Source organism: Artemia sp. Qi Xiang Cuo, chromosome 12 (assembly GCF_049724085.1).
Source record: "Artemia sp. Qi Xiang Cuo chromosome 12, ASM4972408v1, whole genome shotgun sequence".
In the NCBI taxonomy this organism is placed as follows: domain Eukaryota; kingdom Metazoa; phylum Arthropoda; class Branchiopoda; order Anostraca; family Artemiidae; genus Artemia; species Artemia sp. Qi Xiang Cuo.
This window is the reverse complement of record NC_142805.1, coordinates 49,494,689-49,514,679: the sequence shown is the minus strand read 5'-3', so window position 1 is coordinate 49,514,679 and position 19,991 is coordinate 49,494,689. Positions and strand designations below refer to the sequence as shown.

At 36.5% G+C, this 19,991-nt stretch overlaps 1 protein-coding gene across 1 annotated transcript in view; it reads right to left on the bottom strand.

Moving 5' to 3' along the window:
* Hpd (4-hydroxyphenylpyruvate dioxygenase) overlaps window positions 1-19,991 on the bottom strand; it is a 31,388-nt gene that overhangs the window by 7,514 nt on the left and 3,883 nt on the right. Inside the window, exons 3-6 of the mRNA XM_089097877.1 lie at window positions 17,792-17,973; window positions 11,330-11,444; window positions 5,154-5,273; window positions 1,037-1,159 (exon numbers count right to left, since the gene is read on the bottom strand). Of these exons, the coding sequence (XP_088954003.1) occupies window positions 1,037-1,159; window positions 5,154-5,273; window positions 11,330-11,444; window positions 17,792-17,973 (540 nt within the window). The remainder of the gene's footprint in view (window positions 1-1,036; window positions 1,160-5,153; window positions 5,274-11,329; window positions 11,445-17,791; window positions 17,974-19,991) is intronic.

Here is a 19,991-nt window from a genome sequence, read left to right as displayed (position 1 = left end):
CAATTACGCTTGTATTTCCTTTTTCTTCTTTTCTCATAAACTAAGATAATAATGTCAGGTAATACTGCAATGATAACTTTACCTCAGGGATCGGAGACGCTTCTTCCTTGTGTCAGAGGATATCCCTTCAAATTTTGGTAAAACATCTTAAAAATAGCTGAATCTTTACTTAGATATTTGGAATATTCCTTACCGATGCTTCTATCAGAGAAAAAGCGAAGGATAAAAAGACAGGGAGCAGGAAAGGGAGAGAGAGAGAGAGAGAGAGAGAGAGAGAAGGAAAGAGTGAGAGTGATGACATACGCCAAGATAGAGACAACAAGACAACTTTTCTACCAACTGAATCTAGCACTGAGCTATTTATGTTGTTTGTTCGCTTTTTAGTGGAATAACAAACGAAATTCCATTCCAATAAATGAGTGGCAAGAAAAAGGGCAAAGGCTGACCATTGATGCGCAGCAACAACTCTTTGATCAGTTGCATGTATGTCTACATGGGTAAACAGGTTAAAATGGAAGGAATCTGGAGTGATCCAGGGGTTCATTCAATGGCGTAATTTCATCAAAATCCTGAGGGGGGGGGGATTTGGAGCCAATTTCCCCGAATCAAGTGAAAATTAAAGTGAAAAATGAAAAATGAGCCTTGTAGTATCATAAAGGTAGAGATATACTAAAAAAAAATGATCCGTTTCTGCGACTGCTTAAAATATGCAGGCTTATCTTAGACTGACAAGGCTTTTGAAGAAACTAAATTTCAGCTAGGGGGGGACTAGGGTATGGAAGGGGAAAACCCAGGTCTAGGAGGGGTAGTTTTCCCCCTGCCCAATAGCAAATTATGCCCCTGGGCTTATTAGGTCAGTTGTTAAATTTGGTAGGAAAGTATATGAGGAGCTCTAATTTGATTTCAAATTGTAGATAAGAAGAAAAAATTAGTTGAGAGAATGCTTAGAAAAGTAGACTTTGAAATAGAAAAATAGATACAAACTATTGGAAGATCTAACTGTAAGGTAAAATATACTAATAATAAAAAAACATACCCGAAGGGTTTCTAGGTCCTCGGCAACCTTTACTTTTGAATTTGCAAGACGTTCCTTTAGTTGATCGTAGTAAGTATCAGGAACAGATAAAAATTGGGATCCACGTTCCCTCAGCTTTCGAATCTAAAATATAAAATGCATTAAGCTATTCATTTCAAACAAAATATGGAATAGAAAGGGCAGTTTATTCAAAAATATACACTTCATTCAAGTTAAAACAATTTAAGACAAGACACATTCCATTCATTTATAGCGTCAAGCCACCGCTTACTGCTGTTGTTTGATATAATAATATACCCAACTTAGTATACATGTCAGAAATGTACCAATTTTTACTTGAAGAAATCAGTAGTTCTTAAGTTTCCTTAAAAGTGTTTAAGTTCCCTTAAAAGTTGATCTTAAAGTTTTCCTGAAAACAGTCCTTTAAAGAGTTTTTTTCAGAGCTCTTTATCTATGAGTAGCTGTTTTGATGCAAATGAGAACATACCTAATTTTCTTGCTTTCCCCAACTACTACCACTACTACTACTAACAACTCACCGCAGCGCCAAGCCGCCTGAGGCCAACACAGCTACGCACGCTCCTTCTCCACCCCAATCTATTCAAAGCCTACCTTTTTACACCCGCCCACGACGTTCCCATTTCCTTTAAATCTTTCTTTATGACGTCCTCCCACCCCAGACGGGGACGACCTGCTTTCCGTTTAGCCCTAGATGGTTGGCCGAAAAGAACAATCTTCGGCAATCTGTCTTCCTTTATCCGCACAACGTGAAGAGCCACCTCAACCTTCCTCTTATTATAGCCCTAGAGAGCGGTACTGAATCACATTTTCGTATAGCCTATTGTTTGAAATACGGTCAGTCAGCCGGGTACTCAGAAGAATCCTTACGCAATTTCTCTGGAAAACATATAGCAAATCTTCATCTGCTTTTCGGAGTGTCCATGCTTCAGAGCCATATTTGACCACTGTCATCAGTGTAGCTTCTAATATTCTAATCTTGGTTTTTAGACTTATCCTCCTATTCTTCCAGACTTTTTTTTAACTGTGAAAAAACACTCTGAGCCTTGGCTATTCTATATTTAACATCTTCACTGCTCCCACCATCTTTACTAATAATACTACCAAGGTAAGTGAAGCTGCCCACCTGATCAATCTTTTCATTACCCAACGTCACCTTTTCATCTTCACTTATTCCTAGCCTTAGTGACTTAGTCTTCCTAACATTAATTTTCAAACCAATTCTAGCACCCTGAACTCGCAAAACCTCTAAAACTTCATTCACTTTGCTCACACTTCCATCTAGGATGCTTAAATCATCAGCATAGTCCAAGTCCAGGAGACTTTTTCCTCCCCATTTGTTTCCGTGGTCTCCCATTGCCTTTCCTGTGCTCCTTAAAACAAAGTCCATCAAAATAATCCATATAAAGGGGGATAGAACACAACCCTCCTTAACTCTCGATTTAATACAAAACCAGCTGCTAACCTCATTTCCTACCTTAAACGCAGCAGTGTTATTCTCGTACATAGCACTAATCACTTTAATGTATTTGTCTGGTATACCATACAAGGATAAAACCTTTACTTAAATAATTTCTGAGACCACACTGGCTAATCATGATAAACAAAAAATCGCGAAGAAAGGAAGAAAACGAGGACAATTAACAGCCAGTGACAAAATTAAAAAACTATGCAAATATTTCGGTCAAGACCTCTGCTTGACCGTCCTCAGAGCAGAATAAAACTGATAAAAATATAAAAAACAAACCTTAAAATAAAAAAAAAGTCTATCAACAGAATCGAACGCTTGCTCATAATCTATAAAACTGAGGACCAAAGGTGTTTGAAAATTCAGTCACTTCTCAGGTATTAACCTAAGAGTGAAAATTTGGTCTACACTATCCATACCTTTCCTAAAACCGCACTGTTCTTCTCTTAAAACTTTGTCTACGGCATCTCTCAGTCTAAAAAGTATCATATTACTAAGGAATCTGTTACCTACAGAGAACAGACTAATGCCTCGATAATTACCACATTCACTTTTATCACCTTTCTTATAAAGTGGCTTAATTAAGGTTTTCCTAATATCGTTAGGTACTTCCCCTTTTTCAAAAATCATATTCATAATCTTCAATAACTTATTTCTAACCTCAGAGCCACCATATTTAAGAAACCACCCTACCTTATTTCATGAGGATTTATCATCAATGAAACAAATATTTCTAGCCCCAACCCTACAGGTCGATCTAAATTTATGTGTATCTATTCAAAAAATATTAGTTAAATTTAAGCCTGAGAATCTGTTTAGTTGATATAGGTCGCCACATCCTTCCGAAATTGTAGATTCAGCATCAGTAAGAGGTGAAGTACTATCAGTGAAATTGTAGATTCAGATCATTGTAGATTCCGAAATTGTAGATTCAGCATCAGTAAGAGGTAAAGTACTATCAGCGAAGGAGCCTTTTATTCTCAGAATATTGATTTTAGAGCCAAAATGCTCATATTTGGTATGGTAGTTGTGGAAATGATCAATGAAGCAGATCGTCAGTTTTCTAATAAATGCAAATACACAAATATCAAACCTAAAGTGATTAATACAAGTCCAGAGTGACAGCAAGGCTATTGAATCCAAAAACTGTTGAATAATTAAAAAAAAAACTCTTGTTTACTATCTAAAGAGACCATTGTCTGTTGTTAGTCGTAGATATTGGTTTTAAAGTTTTTAGTTCTGTTAGTTCTGATTCGATCTTCATTGTTTTTTGCGTAGCTAAGCTTTGTAATTCTTCCATTTTGGGCTTTTATTTCTTACTCTTTTTGATTTCTGCGTCATTTGTTCTTCTCATTTTATTTTCATCCGGTTTGCTCGTTCGCATTTACGTTCAAAAATTGTGGACATGTTTCCTTTCAGACTTTCTAATATACCACTTAAGAAGGGAAGTGGTTGTCCTTCCCAGCTATTCTTATTGTTTCGTCCAGTATTTTCGTTGGCCTTTTAAAACTCATTCTCGGTTTTCTATTCTTTGGTTTTTTATTTTTTGTCATGGAAGGTTAGTGTGGTCTACAAAAAAATAGCATAGGTCCAAAACAGTAACAGAAACCATCGAATGGTATTTGTCTAGACGATTATAGAGTTTCACAATGTAAGAGGGTACCAGATCCTTCTATATTGGCCAGAAAGGGTTTTTCCTTATCTCAAAATTATAGCCTAATATAAAAAAAAACTATAAAACTTTCTTAGACCACACTACCTTTACATTTACAGAAAAAATTATAAATATACAGAAAAGGGGTATAATATTTTCAACAAATCAGTGGACAAAAAAAAAGAGCAAAACAAAATTTACAAAAAATTTAATTTACAAAGAAATCTGAATATTTTCAACTTCACGTCCGGAAGCCGTTATCAAAGAAAAAAAAAATAAATCCACAAAAATATGAACTAAGCTAAAATAAACAAAACATATAAAGAAAAGGAGAACAAAAAACATAACAATTAACAAATTCTTTTTTGCTTTGTGTTTTTTTCGTTGATAGAGGCTTCCGGATGTGAAGTCGAAATATTCGGGTTATTTAGTTTTTTCGACTGCTTTTTTTTAAAATACTATGCATGTTTTCACTATATTTTCATTTCTTAAATTGTGTAAAAACTAACTCTATTCCACACTAAAAATGAACTATTTTTTATTAATAAAAATTAATTAAAAACAAAAGAATTTGCCTCCTATTTGCTCCTCCTAGATAACATTAGATTGAATCCAATTAATACAGAATTATAGTTGAAATCCATATTTTAATAATTAAAATTGTTTAAAATTCTAATCCTACAGGATATCAGATCTCTATTAGACCAATACTGAAGCGACAAAATTTCCTCTCAAATCCGTTTCTCTTACTCTTCGCACGATGGTTTCAAAAAACAGTTGTAGATGGCAGTACAGCAGGCAAGCTGATTTGAACAAAACTATTTCTCAGCTCAGAAGCAAAAATATATGTGAATAGATAATTTATCAACATAAAATGACATTTTTATATTCCTAAATGTTTTTACTACCACCATTTTAGCTTGGCGGGAAAGACAGAAGGGGGAGATTCTAGCGTACAGTACAGAACAGATACTTACAGCAGTGATAATATCCTGAGTATTCAAAGCAATGTGTTGGACGCCTCCTCCTCCATAATAATCGACATACTCCTGGATTTGACTTCGCTTCAGACCATTAGCAGGCTCATTAATTGGCATCTAGAATAATGAATTGAATTCTTAACCACACTAAATTAGAATAATCAAATTCCTATGCTATTTCAAAACTAGGCAGAAAATGGAATAGAAAAATGTCCAGAAACTAAAATATGAGCCTTTCCTCAAAAAACAGGGCATGTACGATCAACATCCTTTACATTATCATTAAAAAAAAAAAAAAAAAAAGTAAGACACACCACTGCTTCTCATGCGAAAAAGCGATTTTCCTTGCAACTTAAGATGGGGGACTTTAATTCTCCTATATAGGATTTTCAGCTATAGTGACTTCAACGGTGCAGTCTTTGTTTCGATCCGACTTAATTTTTTTATGGTTTGAGGCTATTTTTTGAAGTTTCCATATAATCTTGTTCGCAATAAACTTTTACCATTAAGATTAATCGAAATAAGTGGGCGTTCAGACGCTGGATTCTGTCTCAAACTCTGTCCAAGTTTCCCGCTCAGAATGGCTGTAAGCTGAAAATAGGAACTATCAAGCTACATCTTCAGAACTGAAAACACTTATTTAGGTGATAATTATGGTTCTGAATTTCCTATTTCTGAAAATACCTTGGACTTTCTACCATTCCGAGCGGGAAACTTGGACAGAGTCTGAGACAGAATCCAGCGTCTGAACGCCCACAAATAGTCACAATTCGTGATACAGCTTCAAATGGTGATTCTTCCTCACTTCAGTAGGTGTGCGGTACGGATAAGTTCGGACCCTAGTTCAATCCGTACACCAGCCTCATCATCGTCACAACTATTGTCACCAGTACATTGAGGCAACTGGGCCTTGTGCAAATCGGGATCCATGGGGTAAATCTGATCAGACAAAGTGCTACTTGAATTTTGAGATAATTTAATAAAACAATGGTATTTATTACCGATTAGTCCTATGCATAGCACCAAGACCACAATAGCATCGAAAAACATATATATATGATAGGCAGCGCGCTAGCGCTGCCTAAGTAAAGAACAACGTGGGCACAATGTGTTTTTTTTTTTGGTTCTCCATACCTGGGCACTTCGTATCGAAGGAGTTATCGTAAAAACTTCGAAAAGGGCTCATTCGATTGGAAATTGGAGTGGCTCGTGCCCTTTTTCATTGTTGAAAGTGATCGGAGGGCAACTAGCCCTCCCCACGCCCATCATTCCCCCAAACACCTCCAATCAAAATTTTGAGATAGTCACTTTGTTCAGCGTAGTTGATTTCCAGATAGAAAACATATTTTTGAGGAGGACACTCCCCCACAACCCTCAGGGCAAGGATTATAAGTTATGCCTTGGGGGAATATAAGGTTTTTATTGAAATCTTTGTCGTAAAAACTTGAAAAAGGGCTCATTCAATTTGAAATTCAAAGGGTCTTTTTAATAGTCGAAAGTGATTTGAGGGCAACTACCCCCCCTCTCACGCCCACCTTTTCCCCAAACACATCCAATCAAAATTTTTAGATAGCCATTTTATTCAACGTAGTTGAAAATTTTGGAAATTAGGTCTTTAAGGATGACAACCCCTCCCCCCACCGCTCTCAGGGCAAGGGTTGTAAGTTATGCCCTTGGGGCATATAAATTTTTTGTTGAAAGCGTTGTCATAGAAACTTCAAAAGGGCTCATTCAATTGGAAATTGAAAGGGCTAGTGCCTTTTTAATAGTTGAAAGTGATTGGATAGCGACTAACACCCCTCTCACGCCCATCATTTTCCCGAACACATCGAATTAAAATTTTGAGATATCCATTTTGTTCTACGTAGTTGAAAGTTCTGGAAATTAGGTCTTTTAGGATGATAAACCCCTAAGAGCCCTCAGTGCAAGGGATGTAAGTTATGCCCTGGGGCATGTAAAGTTTTTATTGAAAGCGCTGTCCTAGAATATTCAAAAGAGCTCATTCAATTGGAAATTGAAAGGGCTAGCGCCTTCTTTAATAGTTGAAAGTGATTGGATAGCGACTAACGCCCGTCTCACGCCCAGCATTTCATTGGCAGCGCGCTAGCGCTGCCTAAGTAAAGAACAATATGGGCACAGTGTGTGTTTTTTTTTTGGTTCTCCATACCCGGGCACTTTGTATCGAAGGAGTTGTAGTAGAAACTTCGAAAAGGCCTCATTCGATTGGAAATTGGACTGGCTAGTGCCCTTTTTAATAGTTAAAAGTGATTGGAGGGCAACTAGCCCCCACGCCCATTTTCCCCCAAGCACATCCATTCAAAATTTTGAGATAGCCATTGTGTTCAGCGTAAGTGATTTCCAGATATAAAAAATTTTTGAGGAGGACACTCCCCCACAACCCTCGGGGTAAAGGATTTTAAGTTATGCCCTGAGGGCATATAAGGTTTCTATAGAAGGCGTTGTCGTAGAAACTTCAAAAAATGCTCATTCGATTGGAAATTCAAAGAGCTAGTGCCCTTTTTAATAGTCGAAATTGATTGGAGGGCAACTAGCCCCCCCCCCCACGCCCATCATTTCTCCAAGCACATCTAATAAAAAATTTTGAGATATCCGTTTTTTTCAGCGTAGTTGATTTCCGGATGGAAAATATATTTTTGAGGAGGACACTCCCTCACAACCCTCAGGGCAAGGGTTATAAGTTATGCCCTGGGGGGATATAAGGTTTTTATTGGAAACTTTGTCGTAGAAACTTGAAAAAGGGCTCATTCGACTTGAAATTCAAAGGACTAGTACCCTTTTTAATAGTCGAAATTGATTCGAGGGCAACTAACCCCCCTAACCTAACATAAACCAGAGACGACACACACAGAGACGACAGACACATAGAGACGACACACACACGGAGACGACACACGAACAGAGACGACACACAAACACAGAAGACACAAAAACAGAGATGATAGACAAACAGACGACACACAAATAGAGATGACACACACATACAGAGAAGAAACACACACAGAGACGTCATACACACAGAGAAGACACACACAGAGAGACGACAAACACACAAAGACGACACACACAGAGACGAAACACACACACACAGACGACAAACACACAGAGATGACTTACACACAGAGACGACACACACATAGAGATGACACACATAGAGATAATACACATGGATACACATAGAGATAAGGTTTTTACTGAAATATTTGTCGTAGAAACTTGAAAAAGAGCTCATTCGATTTTAAATTCAAAGGGCTAGTACCATTTTTAATAGTCAAAAGTGATTTGAGGGCAACTGACCCCCCTCTTACGAAAACTTTTCCCTCAGAAACTCCCCCACAACCCTCAGTGCAAGGATTATAAGTTATGCCCTGGGGGTAAATAAGGTTTTTATTGAAATCGTTGTCGTAGAAACTTGAAAAAGGGCTCATTCAATTTGGAATTCAAAGGGCTAGTACCCTTTTTAATAGCCAAAAGTGATTTGAGGGCAACTACCCCCCCTCTCACGTCCACCCTTTCCCAAAACACATCCACTCAATTTTTTTAGATAACCATTTTATTCAACGTAGTTGAAAGTTTTGGAAATTAGGTCTTTAAGGATGACAACCCCTCCCCCCACATACCTCAGGACAAGGGTCGTAAGTTATGCCCTGGGGGCATATAAAGTTTTTATTGAAAGCGTTGTCGTAGAAACTTCAAAAGGGCTCATTCAATTGGAAATTGAAAGGGCTAGTACCTTTTTTTAATAGTTAAAAGTGATTGGATAGTAACTAACGCCCCTCTCACGCCCACCATTTTCCCAAACACATCCAATAACAAATTTTAGGTATCCATGTTGTTCAATATAGTTGAAGGTTCTGGAAATTAGATCTATTTGGATTATAACCCCCTCAGAGCCCTCAGTGCAAGGGTTGTAAGTTATAACCTGGGGGCATTAAAGTTTATGTCGAAAGTTTTAATAGGAATTTCAAAAAAGGGCTCATTTGATTGGAAATTGAAATTGCCCTTTTTAACAGTCGAAAGTGAGCGGAGAGTAATTAACCCTCCTCTTGCGCCCACCATTTCCCCAAAAACATTCAATCAAAGTTTAGAGATAGCCATTTTATTCAACATAGTCAAAAGTTCTGAAAATTGTGCATTTAAGGATGACAAACCCCCGAAAGCCCCAAGGGCAAAGGCTGTAGTTTATGCCCTGGGGGCATATAAGATTTTATAGATAGAGTTGTCGTAAAACTTCAAAAGGGGCTCATTCAATTCGAAATTGAGAGGGCTAGTGCCCTTTGTAATAGTCGAAAGTGATTGGAGCGTAACTAACCTCCCTCTCACGCCCACCATTCCTCCAAACACATCCAATCAAAATTTTCAGATAGTCATTTTTTTCAACGTATAGAAAGTTCTGTAAATTAGGTCTTTGAAAGTGACCTTAGGGTAAGGGTTGTAATTTATGCCTTGGGGGGATATAAGCTGTTTATAGAAAGCGTTGTCGTTTCCAAAAGTGCTCATTCGATTGGAAATCGAAAGGCCTAGTGCCCTTTTTAATAGTCAAAAGTGATTGGAAGGCTTGAAACTTTTACAGTGAAAATCCATGTTCGTATAATGCATAATTTTTGTTGCTGTTGTTGTTTAGACCAGGGCACTTCGTATCGAAGGAGTTGTCGCGGGAACTTCGAAAAGGGCTCATTCAATTGAAAATAGAAAGGGCTGGTGCCCTTTTTAATAGTCGGAAGTGATTGGGGGGCAACTAGTCCCCCTTCCACTCCCACCCTCTCGTTTGCCCATTATGTTTAAAAACTAAATGTTGCCTTAAGATTAAACCAAATTGCACTGTGATAATGCTAATTCCCAATAAGGCATCTCGGCAGTATCCCAAGAACGACTGAGGGTATTATGTTCAAACTTTCTAGACTACTTCTGCTCTTAAAATTGAACCAAATCAAAAAAGCGTAAGTGTATCCAAGCTATCAAAGAAAGTAAACAGATTATTTTGCGAATGGTATCAAGTTTTCCATTTCAGGTCATCTAGAGGAGGTATGAAACTAAATTAAACAGTACTATTTGTGTCCAGATTTTTAAAAGGGTGTATGTTGTTAAAAATTGCGTAAAATTTTTCTCCAGCACACAAATAGCAGCCCAAACTACAAAGTCTTAAAAACCTAAAAGATTTAAAGTATTATTTTCTTTTTTCCTGAATAGACTTTGTCAATATAAAACGAACATAAATTAATAAAAAAACTTAAAAAAAAATAAGTTTCTCAAAGAAAAGTAAAGAACTCCATTAAACAAAAAAAAGAGCAAAAATAAAATCAAATAATCTACCAAGCGTGAAACTACCACAAATCAGCATCGATAAATAAATGAAACCCAAAACGAACAGAAATTACAATAAAATAACCGACATTTATATTTTTTTCAGTAAAATACAAATTTTATTCTGGCCTTGGGAAGGCATAGGGGTTTTGCACCCAACTTATGTTAATTTCTGCTCGTTTTGAGTTTGACTTGGTTATTTATTATAACTTCTGTTCGTTTTGGGTTTCATTTATTTATCGATGCTGATTTGTGGTAGTTTCACGCTTAGTAAATTATTTGATTTTATTGTTGCTCTTTTTTTTTGTTTACTGGAGTTCTTTACTTTTCTTTGAAAAACTTATTTTGTAGAAAAAGTTTTTTAGTTTTTTAAATTAATATATATATATATATATATATATATATATATATATATATATATATATATATATATATATATATATATATATATATATATATATATATATATATATATATATATATATATATATATATATATATATATATATATATATATATATATATATATATATATATATATATATATATATATATATATATATATATATATATATATATATATATATATATATATATATATATATATATATATTTACACACAGTTTACACACATTAACACTTTTGTCCGTTGGTCTTATCGTGGACTTAATCGGACTTAATCGATCGTGAGTAAACAGTTGTTCGCTAAAGTGTGTAACAATTTTGTAACAATTAAGGCCAATTTTGCTTGTGAAATTTTGCTTTATTTGTCTTAGAATGTGCGTTTTTTCCTTGAAAGCTAAAGCTACATATAAATTCACGTAACACAGATTAAAAGCAGGCCAACTTACTTTGATGGTTTCTTCATAGTTGGTAACAACGATGGATCGTAGCGCTGAATATTTAGTATGAATTTGACTGTCATCATCAGACCAAAATCGGTGAAACTGTAAATTCCTTATATACCTAAAATAGGGAAACAAAATTCACAGGAATATTAGGTGTAATTAGGAATCTATAGTTTAATATTTCATTACGGTTTAATTTTTATATAAAAAAAAAGAAAAAAGAGGGAAGTAGAAGATATCGTTGTTATAAATGGATGAACTATACCCAACAGAGCTGATTGGATACGAAAAATGAATAAGGTTTTAACGGTAAACAACCACACTACCTCCGTTATAGTATGTGTCGTTAGGAAAACCCCAATTTAACATCAAGACTGTACACTGTCCGTGGAAATGTCCGTGCTCTTGAACTCGCTTTTAAAGCTAGCCTCAGCAATAGAAACTGAGTCAAGTTCATGAATAAAGGAACTTGTCAAATTTCAATACGATACTATGCAAATCAGATTGGGTGACCCTAGGAAGATCTATCCAGGGTGTACATCTATATCGATCTATTCGGGGGCGACACAAAGTCGTCTGCATGAATACAAGCCTGGCTCAAAACTTTTCGTGAAACTTACAATCTGATAAAATACACTTTGCCAAACAGTAAGCCTTGATTTAGTCTTGAAAGTGATAACACCTTTTCTGGATTTTATGAACTTGAAACTCGGTAGGATCTTAAATTAATTCAGTAACCAGCGTTAATTGCGTGACCATTCTTTCAAAACATTTTTATATGGATTAGAAATGTTATAATTTACTGACCTAGCTCCTGGACATTTATTTATATTTTGTAAAAGTGATTTGAACTCGAATTATTCCAGTGATAATATTGGAGAATAGCCATCACGCAGTGCTACTATATATAAATAGGACATCCGATATTAGAGGCAATTTATGCTGCAATTGAGGTGGGGAAAGAAAAGTAAGCAGAAGAGGGGTGGAGAGTTGTTAACAAGAGCCGTGGTACCCGCTGGGCTTGCCCCTTAAATTGCGGGGACAAAGCAAACAGCCTCCAACGCTTCCCTTACTTCTCTCGCAAGGAAAACACCAGAAAAATTATTGAATGAATTAAAGTGGTTACTGGCGCTTTTGCTTAATTTCCAAAGCGTTTACCATTCTTTTCGATTGGGAAGGCCCTATTCACCGCAGAGAACCCTTGCTCAGCTGCTCCTAATTGCGCCAATTGCGGAGGAAAGCATGTTTCTTTTAGTTTAAAATGCTCGGTATTGAGAAATGCGCTTGCCAAGACATTATGATGACTTCTCCTTCAGCCTTAACTATTATCTATTTGAACATTAATGGTGCTAAAGATAAGGATCTGCTAGTTGACGAGCTGCTAAATTTTGACATTGTATTCTTACAGGAGCATCTACTTTCTAAAGTTAATACGACCAGTTTCAGACGGTCTGCTACCCATGATGCAAAAAAGGCCCACGGTCGCCCTTCCGGCGGTACCGCCATCTTCATTCGAATCGGGATATCAGCCTATACAAATTTATTCTGATGCTAATATTCTATCAAATCAGTGTAACAACATGGCTTTTGTAAATGTGTATCTCCCATTCAATCTTCGAAATACTCAGTCATTTACTGCTTTTGCTAAAGCTTGCCATAAACTGAAATCTCTTTTCACAAAATTTGCAGATAAAAATATTGATTGGATCCTTGCTGGGGATATGAATACTGACATATTGACCTCATCAGATGGCTCTGAACTCCTGCTAGAATCTCTGTCAAGTGTCTATCGTGTCGCTGCTAAATACCTGGCTTATACTTACATTCATAATCGAGGCTCCGTTAAATCCAACATCGACCATATTATTGTGTCTAAGTTGAGTCTAATTAAATCCGAGGTGTCTGTTGGTGAAGATAAAATCAGTGATGACCATCTCCTTATTTCGTGCCTAATTGAGCCTCCTGATGTTCAAGCCAACTTTAAGGGTCCCCATTCAAAATGGTATCAAAAGCCCAATTGGAATCGGATAAACGTTGAGACGTATACTACTACTTTATGTACTCTAATCTCAACTAGTAAAGTCCCGTTTCACTTGCTCCAGACTTCGATTAATTGCTCTGATTCCAAGGAAGACCTAAATTCGGATTATTATCAGATTGTGGAATGTTTAAAGTCTGCCACAAAGTCGGTTCACTTTCGGCCATGTTTGAACACGTGTGTTCTGGGTCTCGGATGCCCCTGTGGAATATACATCCGAAAGTGAAAAGAGTAAAGAACCGCGCAAAGTTTTGGTTGCGACTGTGGAACGCTTGTGATCGACCTTCTTCCGAGGCTGAGTTTGCAGTCAAGCAGAAAACGAAGAAAGAATACAAATCCTGTTTACGTAATGCAAGGCTCAAATCGTGGGACGCTCCAAATAGCAAAATGACCTGGAATAGAGTTATCAATAGCAGTAAGTGTACTCCCCCAGCTCAGTCTAATTTAAACCTTATGTATTTTGTGCACCATTATATCGACATATTTTCCGTATTCAACCAGTATGTTCAGAAACATTTTTCTAATCTACTTAGTTCGGTCCTGCCAGTGATTCTTTGTCATGATAGAGTTCTTGCGATAAGTATGAGTAATTTATATCGCGCGCTGAAGAAAGTAAAAAGATCAGATTCTACTGATTGTGATGGCCTATGTTTTAGAAATTTTTCTTATGATTGCCCATTATTGTTGAAACACCTGCAGTTATTATTTCAGATTTGTATAGCTCAATCTCTGGTTCCTGATAGTTTTCTTTATGGTTGCGCCACGCCTATACTTAATCGAGGTAAAGATCCAGATTCATGCTTGAATTACAGACTGATTACTGTATCTTGCTTTATGAGTAAGATTATTGAGTACACTCTTTTGCGTGAAATAATTTCTTAAGTGCGTTTTTTCGTCTTTTCAATTAGGATTTAGAAGAGGGGTTGGCTGCCCCCAAGAACATCATGTGCTCAGCCGGTTGTTAAAGGAAGCTTTTGCTCAAAAGTGTTCATTGTATTGCTGCACAGTAGACATTTCCGGGGCCTTTGACAATTTTGTTCACGCCCAGGACTTGTGTTCCCTTGCCTGTTCCGGAGTTAATTATTCAGTTATTTCTATATTGCGATATTGGTATGATAATTCTTATGTACTTATTAAGTGGATGTCACATATTTCTGATTCGGTAGCTGTTAGGAAAGGCGTTAGACAGGGCGGTGTTTTATCTCCTCATATATTTAAATGCGTCCTCGCTACTTGTTTAAAACATCTATCTCCTACTGTGTTTTTTCGTGATATAGGTTTATGTTATATTGCATATGCCGACGATGTCCTTTTAGTTTTTCTCGTCGAGTGTTGGCTCTGAATTTCCGTACGCTGTCTTCTCTACTTAGTGATATTGGCCTATCTGTTAATATGGGAAAGTGTGAGTTTATGTGCTTTAATAATAGCTTTTCTGTATCTCCACTGAACCTTGGTTCGATTTCATTACCTTGTTTGGATAATATTAAGTGGCTTGGTATATCGTTTTGCCCGTCTATTTTTGAAACTTGCTCCGAGTTGGCTACTAATGCATTAAAAAATATTCGTGTGTCGAATGGTGAGATATCTAAAAATAGAGGGCGTTATAACCGTAAGGGTCTAGCTTGGCTTTATAATAGTTTTTGCTCTCAAGGAGTAAATTTCCTATCTGGATTCTACCACCTGCTGAGAAAAAAAGATTTACGGAGACTTAGAAGGGGTTACTTTAGATACTGTAAATATCTGATGTATTTACCCGGCCGTTTCAGAAATAGAAATATTGTATCCCGTTATGGTGTCACTGATGCTTGCGCGCGACTGGTCAGTGTGGCTTCTAATGTGATTACGAATACTTGTAATGTTGCTTCTGTCACCGACCCCCTAGTTTGCTTTTTTCATTGTAATATCGGTTAAAATGTATTTTTTTGTTTTTGGTTTGTTTTCGTATTGATGTTATTTTTTTTTTTTGTATTTACTCCGCAGTGCCATTTCTAATGTTCATTTGTGTGTTTTAAATAAATTAAATTAAATTACGTCCAGCAAGGCCTTACAGTTCTGCAGTAAGACATTACATTAATAAAATGAGGAGTGGTCAAATGGTTTTGAACTCATCGTGTGTAAGAGGGACTGTGACCCTCCTTAAAGGTCGTGAACTTATACCAGACGAAACCTATCAACTTTATTTCTGCATCCAGGGTTGTCAATCCTTGTTTAATTAATATGAGTTAACCAAAACATTACAGTAAATAGATTTTCTAGTGATCTATAGATTTTATAACAAATTGAATTAACAATTTCTGACAACCATGATCAGATCATTTTTAATAAAACCACAATCCCCACCTTTTGACGGTGCCACACAACGTTTTGGTCTGCTATTGTACTATAGAAAGTATTTATTTTCCTGTTTCATATTGAAGTTTCTAAATTCCATAGAAAGTGACAGACAAGAACATCTAAGCTGTGAAAAGGAGACTTTTTGTTTTTGATAACAGGTTTGCATTTAGATAACCATTTGACTATTGAAATAAATCTTTTCAGTCTGTTTCTAATTGCATTGTTAGTTTTATCGGAAGGGTTGCAATTGCTGATTACTTATAACATCATTGATTAGTATGGCTTGGAGAAATTTGCACTTCTAAAGGTTGATAAAACTTGCTAGATGTTTTCCGCAGGAAATGTCTTATGATAGTTTTAGGTACTCACTTGAGCAGGTGTATATCAGAAAAAAAGCTGCACAAAAATTGCGTTAAGACGGAAAGACTAAGAGGGTTAGGTCACAAATGAGGTTCAAAGCTAGGTCCGAATCAAAGGCAGGGAATCTTCAAGTGGAATTAAAATAAATCACGAGAAGTTTCTAGGGAAGTGAAACTTCGTAGAAGAGAGTAAGGATTGAAAGTCCTTCCATATATTCCTTTTCGAAGGAAAGCACATGACCCCCCTATCTCCTGAAATCTACCGCAAGAAAAGTAAGGCATATGCTTTTACAACGGGCACCAGGAGGCTTCTTTTTTCAAGGGAAGATAAATACATTTTTCCAATGCATGCTTATCAAAAGGCATAGAACATCTGGGATCATACAGAATGGGGGAAAAGGATATTTTTCAATGGAGAAAAATTAGGGGTAAAAAGATCAACTCCAAGCGCACCAGGTTGCGGGTAAGGGGAATAGAAAGGCAAAGGGGAGTAGAAAGGATTTGGTTGGAGGAGTAGATAGGTAAACATGTTGTACGAGCAATGTTATTAATATTAGTGTTTACATCGGTGATAAGACACATGCTTTGATGGGGTCACAGCTCGGATTTGTGATGTCATAAACTGGAACCTCTCTTCATATTGGTCTAACCAAAAAATTTCCAATTTACATCCAAGGGGTAAAAGTAAGCAAAAGCTTACTTCTTTTGATCAAAACCATGACGTCATTCTGATTCCAGTTTTTTTTAGAATAAGTTTGGTAACATGAACAGCCCTTCTGCTTCCTGGGGGTGTAATTGAATAATTACTCAACGTTTACTTAATAATTGAACAGAAGGGCGAAAATACGGTTGTTATGCTTTTTGGAAAAATGACTCTCGTTTCCTTTGAAGGTTTAAACATGGAATAAAAGCTCAAAAAGTACTTTGAGTAGCTGAATAACTGAGTTTCAGTTGGTGTATAATACACAGAACAATGATACGCAATATTCAAGCTAGAGGAAGGAAGTGTTTTAGTTTTGTAGCGCATTTTCTAAGTAGTAGCTCTTGTGACCGAGAGCCAAAATTCACATGCATGAATTCTGATTCTTTGTGAGAAAAAAACAACGAGAACAATAGAAAATAGAGGACGAATCAGGCACTTTTCTTGTAGGAATTCGGATGTGTCTTACATTGTGCAGAAACGCAAAATCTTACGTAATTTTTTCGGTAATTTTTATGGAGAATGTACTTTAATGTGGCTTATCCTGAATTGAGAGAAGACAAATCATTCTGATACTTTTCTTGGATCCAACACTAGGATAAAATGCGTTTTAAGTGCCGTGTTCAACAAGGGCGAATGTCTTCTCAGAACCCGTGTTCAGCCTTGCTATTCTGGTGCGTTACAATTTTTTAGGAACTTGTGTCCAGCACGCTTAAGACCCATAAGATGAAAACTCTTTAAAATTTTGCTGGGTGGAACACGGAGAACCGGAAAACAATTTTTGTCGAATCCGCTCAAAACACGTTTCAAATCTGGTTCCAGTGGACACAACTTTGATTAGTGAAGTGTGTACAATTTCGAGGGATTTGACGCTGTTATGATGCTGTTCTGATGCTGTTAACCTATTTTATAAATAGCAAAGTCTTTAGCATGCAATTTGATTTCATTCAACAGAATACTGCTAATTAAAATTTTGACGCATATTATGAGCCCCAAAAAAAGTATTTAACGGTAAGTAAGAAAAAATAAAGTACCATTCAGCCACGTCTTCCATTTCAAGGTCAGGCTGGTTGCCCACAACGTGGTCGATAAAGTCCAGGTGGCAAACCGGTAATTTCTTAAGGAGATTGTCTTCATAAAGAGGTTTCTTGTAACCAGGTAAAAATAGGCCATTGTAGCCACCTCTCTCCACAAGTGTGTGAGTCGTATCACCATACTGAAATAAAATTATACATGTAGCTATGAATTGGAAAAGGATGTAGATGGCGATAAATATTCTGTCAGGGCAATCTTAATTAATGCAGACTGAAGCAAACATAAATCTAGCATTAATTTTATCTTTTGGGGGCACCAAAAAACATAATTATTTCCTGATGGATGATGAGAATGGGACAAGAATGCACAACATCTTCATTCAGACATCATTACGGAAAAGTACTTTCATCTGTTAAAAGTAATTTATAAATTTTTAAGCTGCTTGGGGATAGGTCTCTTCAAAGGAGGGGGAATCAAAGACCCAAGTGAATCTGAGTGCCAAGACAGGAGCGGTCACCTAGGCCAAAATGAAAAAAAAAGGATTGCACTAGTCATGTAGCATTCAAATTTTGTTTTTTTTTTATTTTTTTGTTTTTTTTTTTTTTTGGGGGGGGGGGGGGTATAGGATTAATTTTGCTCCAGAATCCACTTATTTTAAGAGCGACGCTGTATCAAAGTGACGTGGGGGCGTCTGTTACCGTCCTCTCAAAGTACCCATGGTAGCAGTTTCCCCCTAAAAAAGCATGTATATATATATATATATATATATATATATATATATATATATATATATATATATATATATATATATATATATATATATATATATATATATATATATATATATATATATATATATATATATATATATATATATATATATATATATATATATATATATATATATATATATATATATATATATTATTACTTATTGAAAACCCGTCCTCATACAAAACGAAAATGACGGAGCACTAAAAAAAAGCAAATGAGCACCATACAACTTTGACAATGTAACTAAGTTCCAAGTTAGTTCCAAGCATGTTTTGGAATCTTTCGGTTGTGTTTCTACATAAGCTTAGCAACGGTTATGGTAGGAACTGCTATACGAAGACAACTGATGAGCTTTGAACTGTGTGTCCAAATTTGATGTCTCAGTATATTTTACGAAATGGAAGAAAGTGGAGAGGATTTTCAATTTATCAGCAGTTGTAAGAATATTCCAGAAGGGTGCAATGTAGAGGATATAGGGGAGAGCAACAGTTTTGTACAACGTTGCCAGATAATGGCGGTTGAAACAAAGCTTAGCAGTGACTATGGAAGCATATGATGCTGATATGCATCGATTGATGCCTTCTGTTGCGAGATAACAAGTGTGAGAAATTGTGTGTCCAATGGGAATAACAAGATAGATAATTTGGTCAGATGGCCGGATCCTTCAATTTCTATGTGCAATTTCATCAGGAATTTCCCAATTAAAAAGCGCTACGTCAGACTTTTCAGTATTAAATTTAAGACTAGATTCTAAGTGTTCTGTTTGCAGTTATTGGAAAGTTTCAGAAATAGTGTCCAAAGTTCCGCTGAGGATTAAAATGTCTTCAGCGTAAGTGACTAAGGGGATATTGAGGCCAGAAAGAACGTGAGACATCTCACACTGATCTTGAGCTTCGATGACACAATTATTGAAATTACAAGGTGAGGTAATGGCACCTTGCCTGGCTCCTTTCTTAACTGGTATATTTCTATACAGTGACCTTGCCATTTCGTCTTGCTTAGGAGGGATTTTAAGATGGACTCGTAGCTTAGCATGCATATCCCTTTGAGATCCGATGATAGCTAGATTTACTCATGTTTTAACAGCCCTTAAAAGCATAAGGGGTTGGATCAGGGAGTCAAAAGCACGGCGAACATCATGACTCACCAAGGCGAGTGAACTAACTGTACAAGAAGCATCAAGCAGAGCCTTAGCAACAACTCCAAGAGCGTCTGTACATCCAAAGTCCTGTTGAAAGTCAAATTAATGCGGAGGCGTGTAATATTTTTTTCCAAGCTCTTTTGTGAACAGTAGTTCACAAGGCTTGCACAAACTGGTGTATACAGTTATAGGTCTGAAAGATGGGCATTGAATGGAGGATTTTCCTTCTTTTGGAATAGGAGAAAAATCTCCCACACAGAATATTGACGGAACCAAACCTTGTG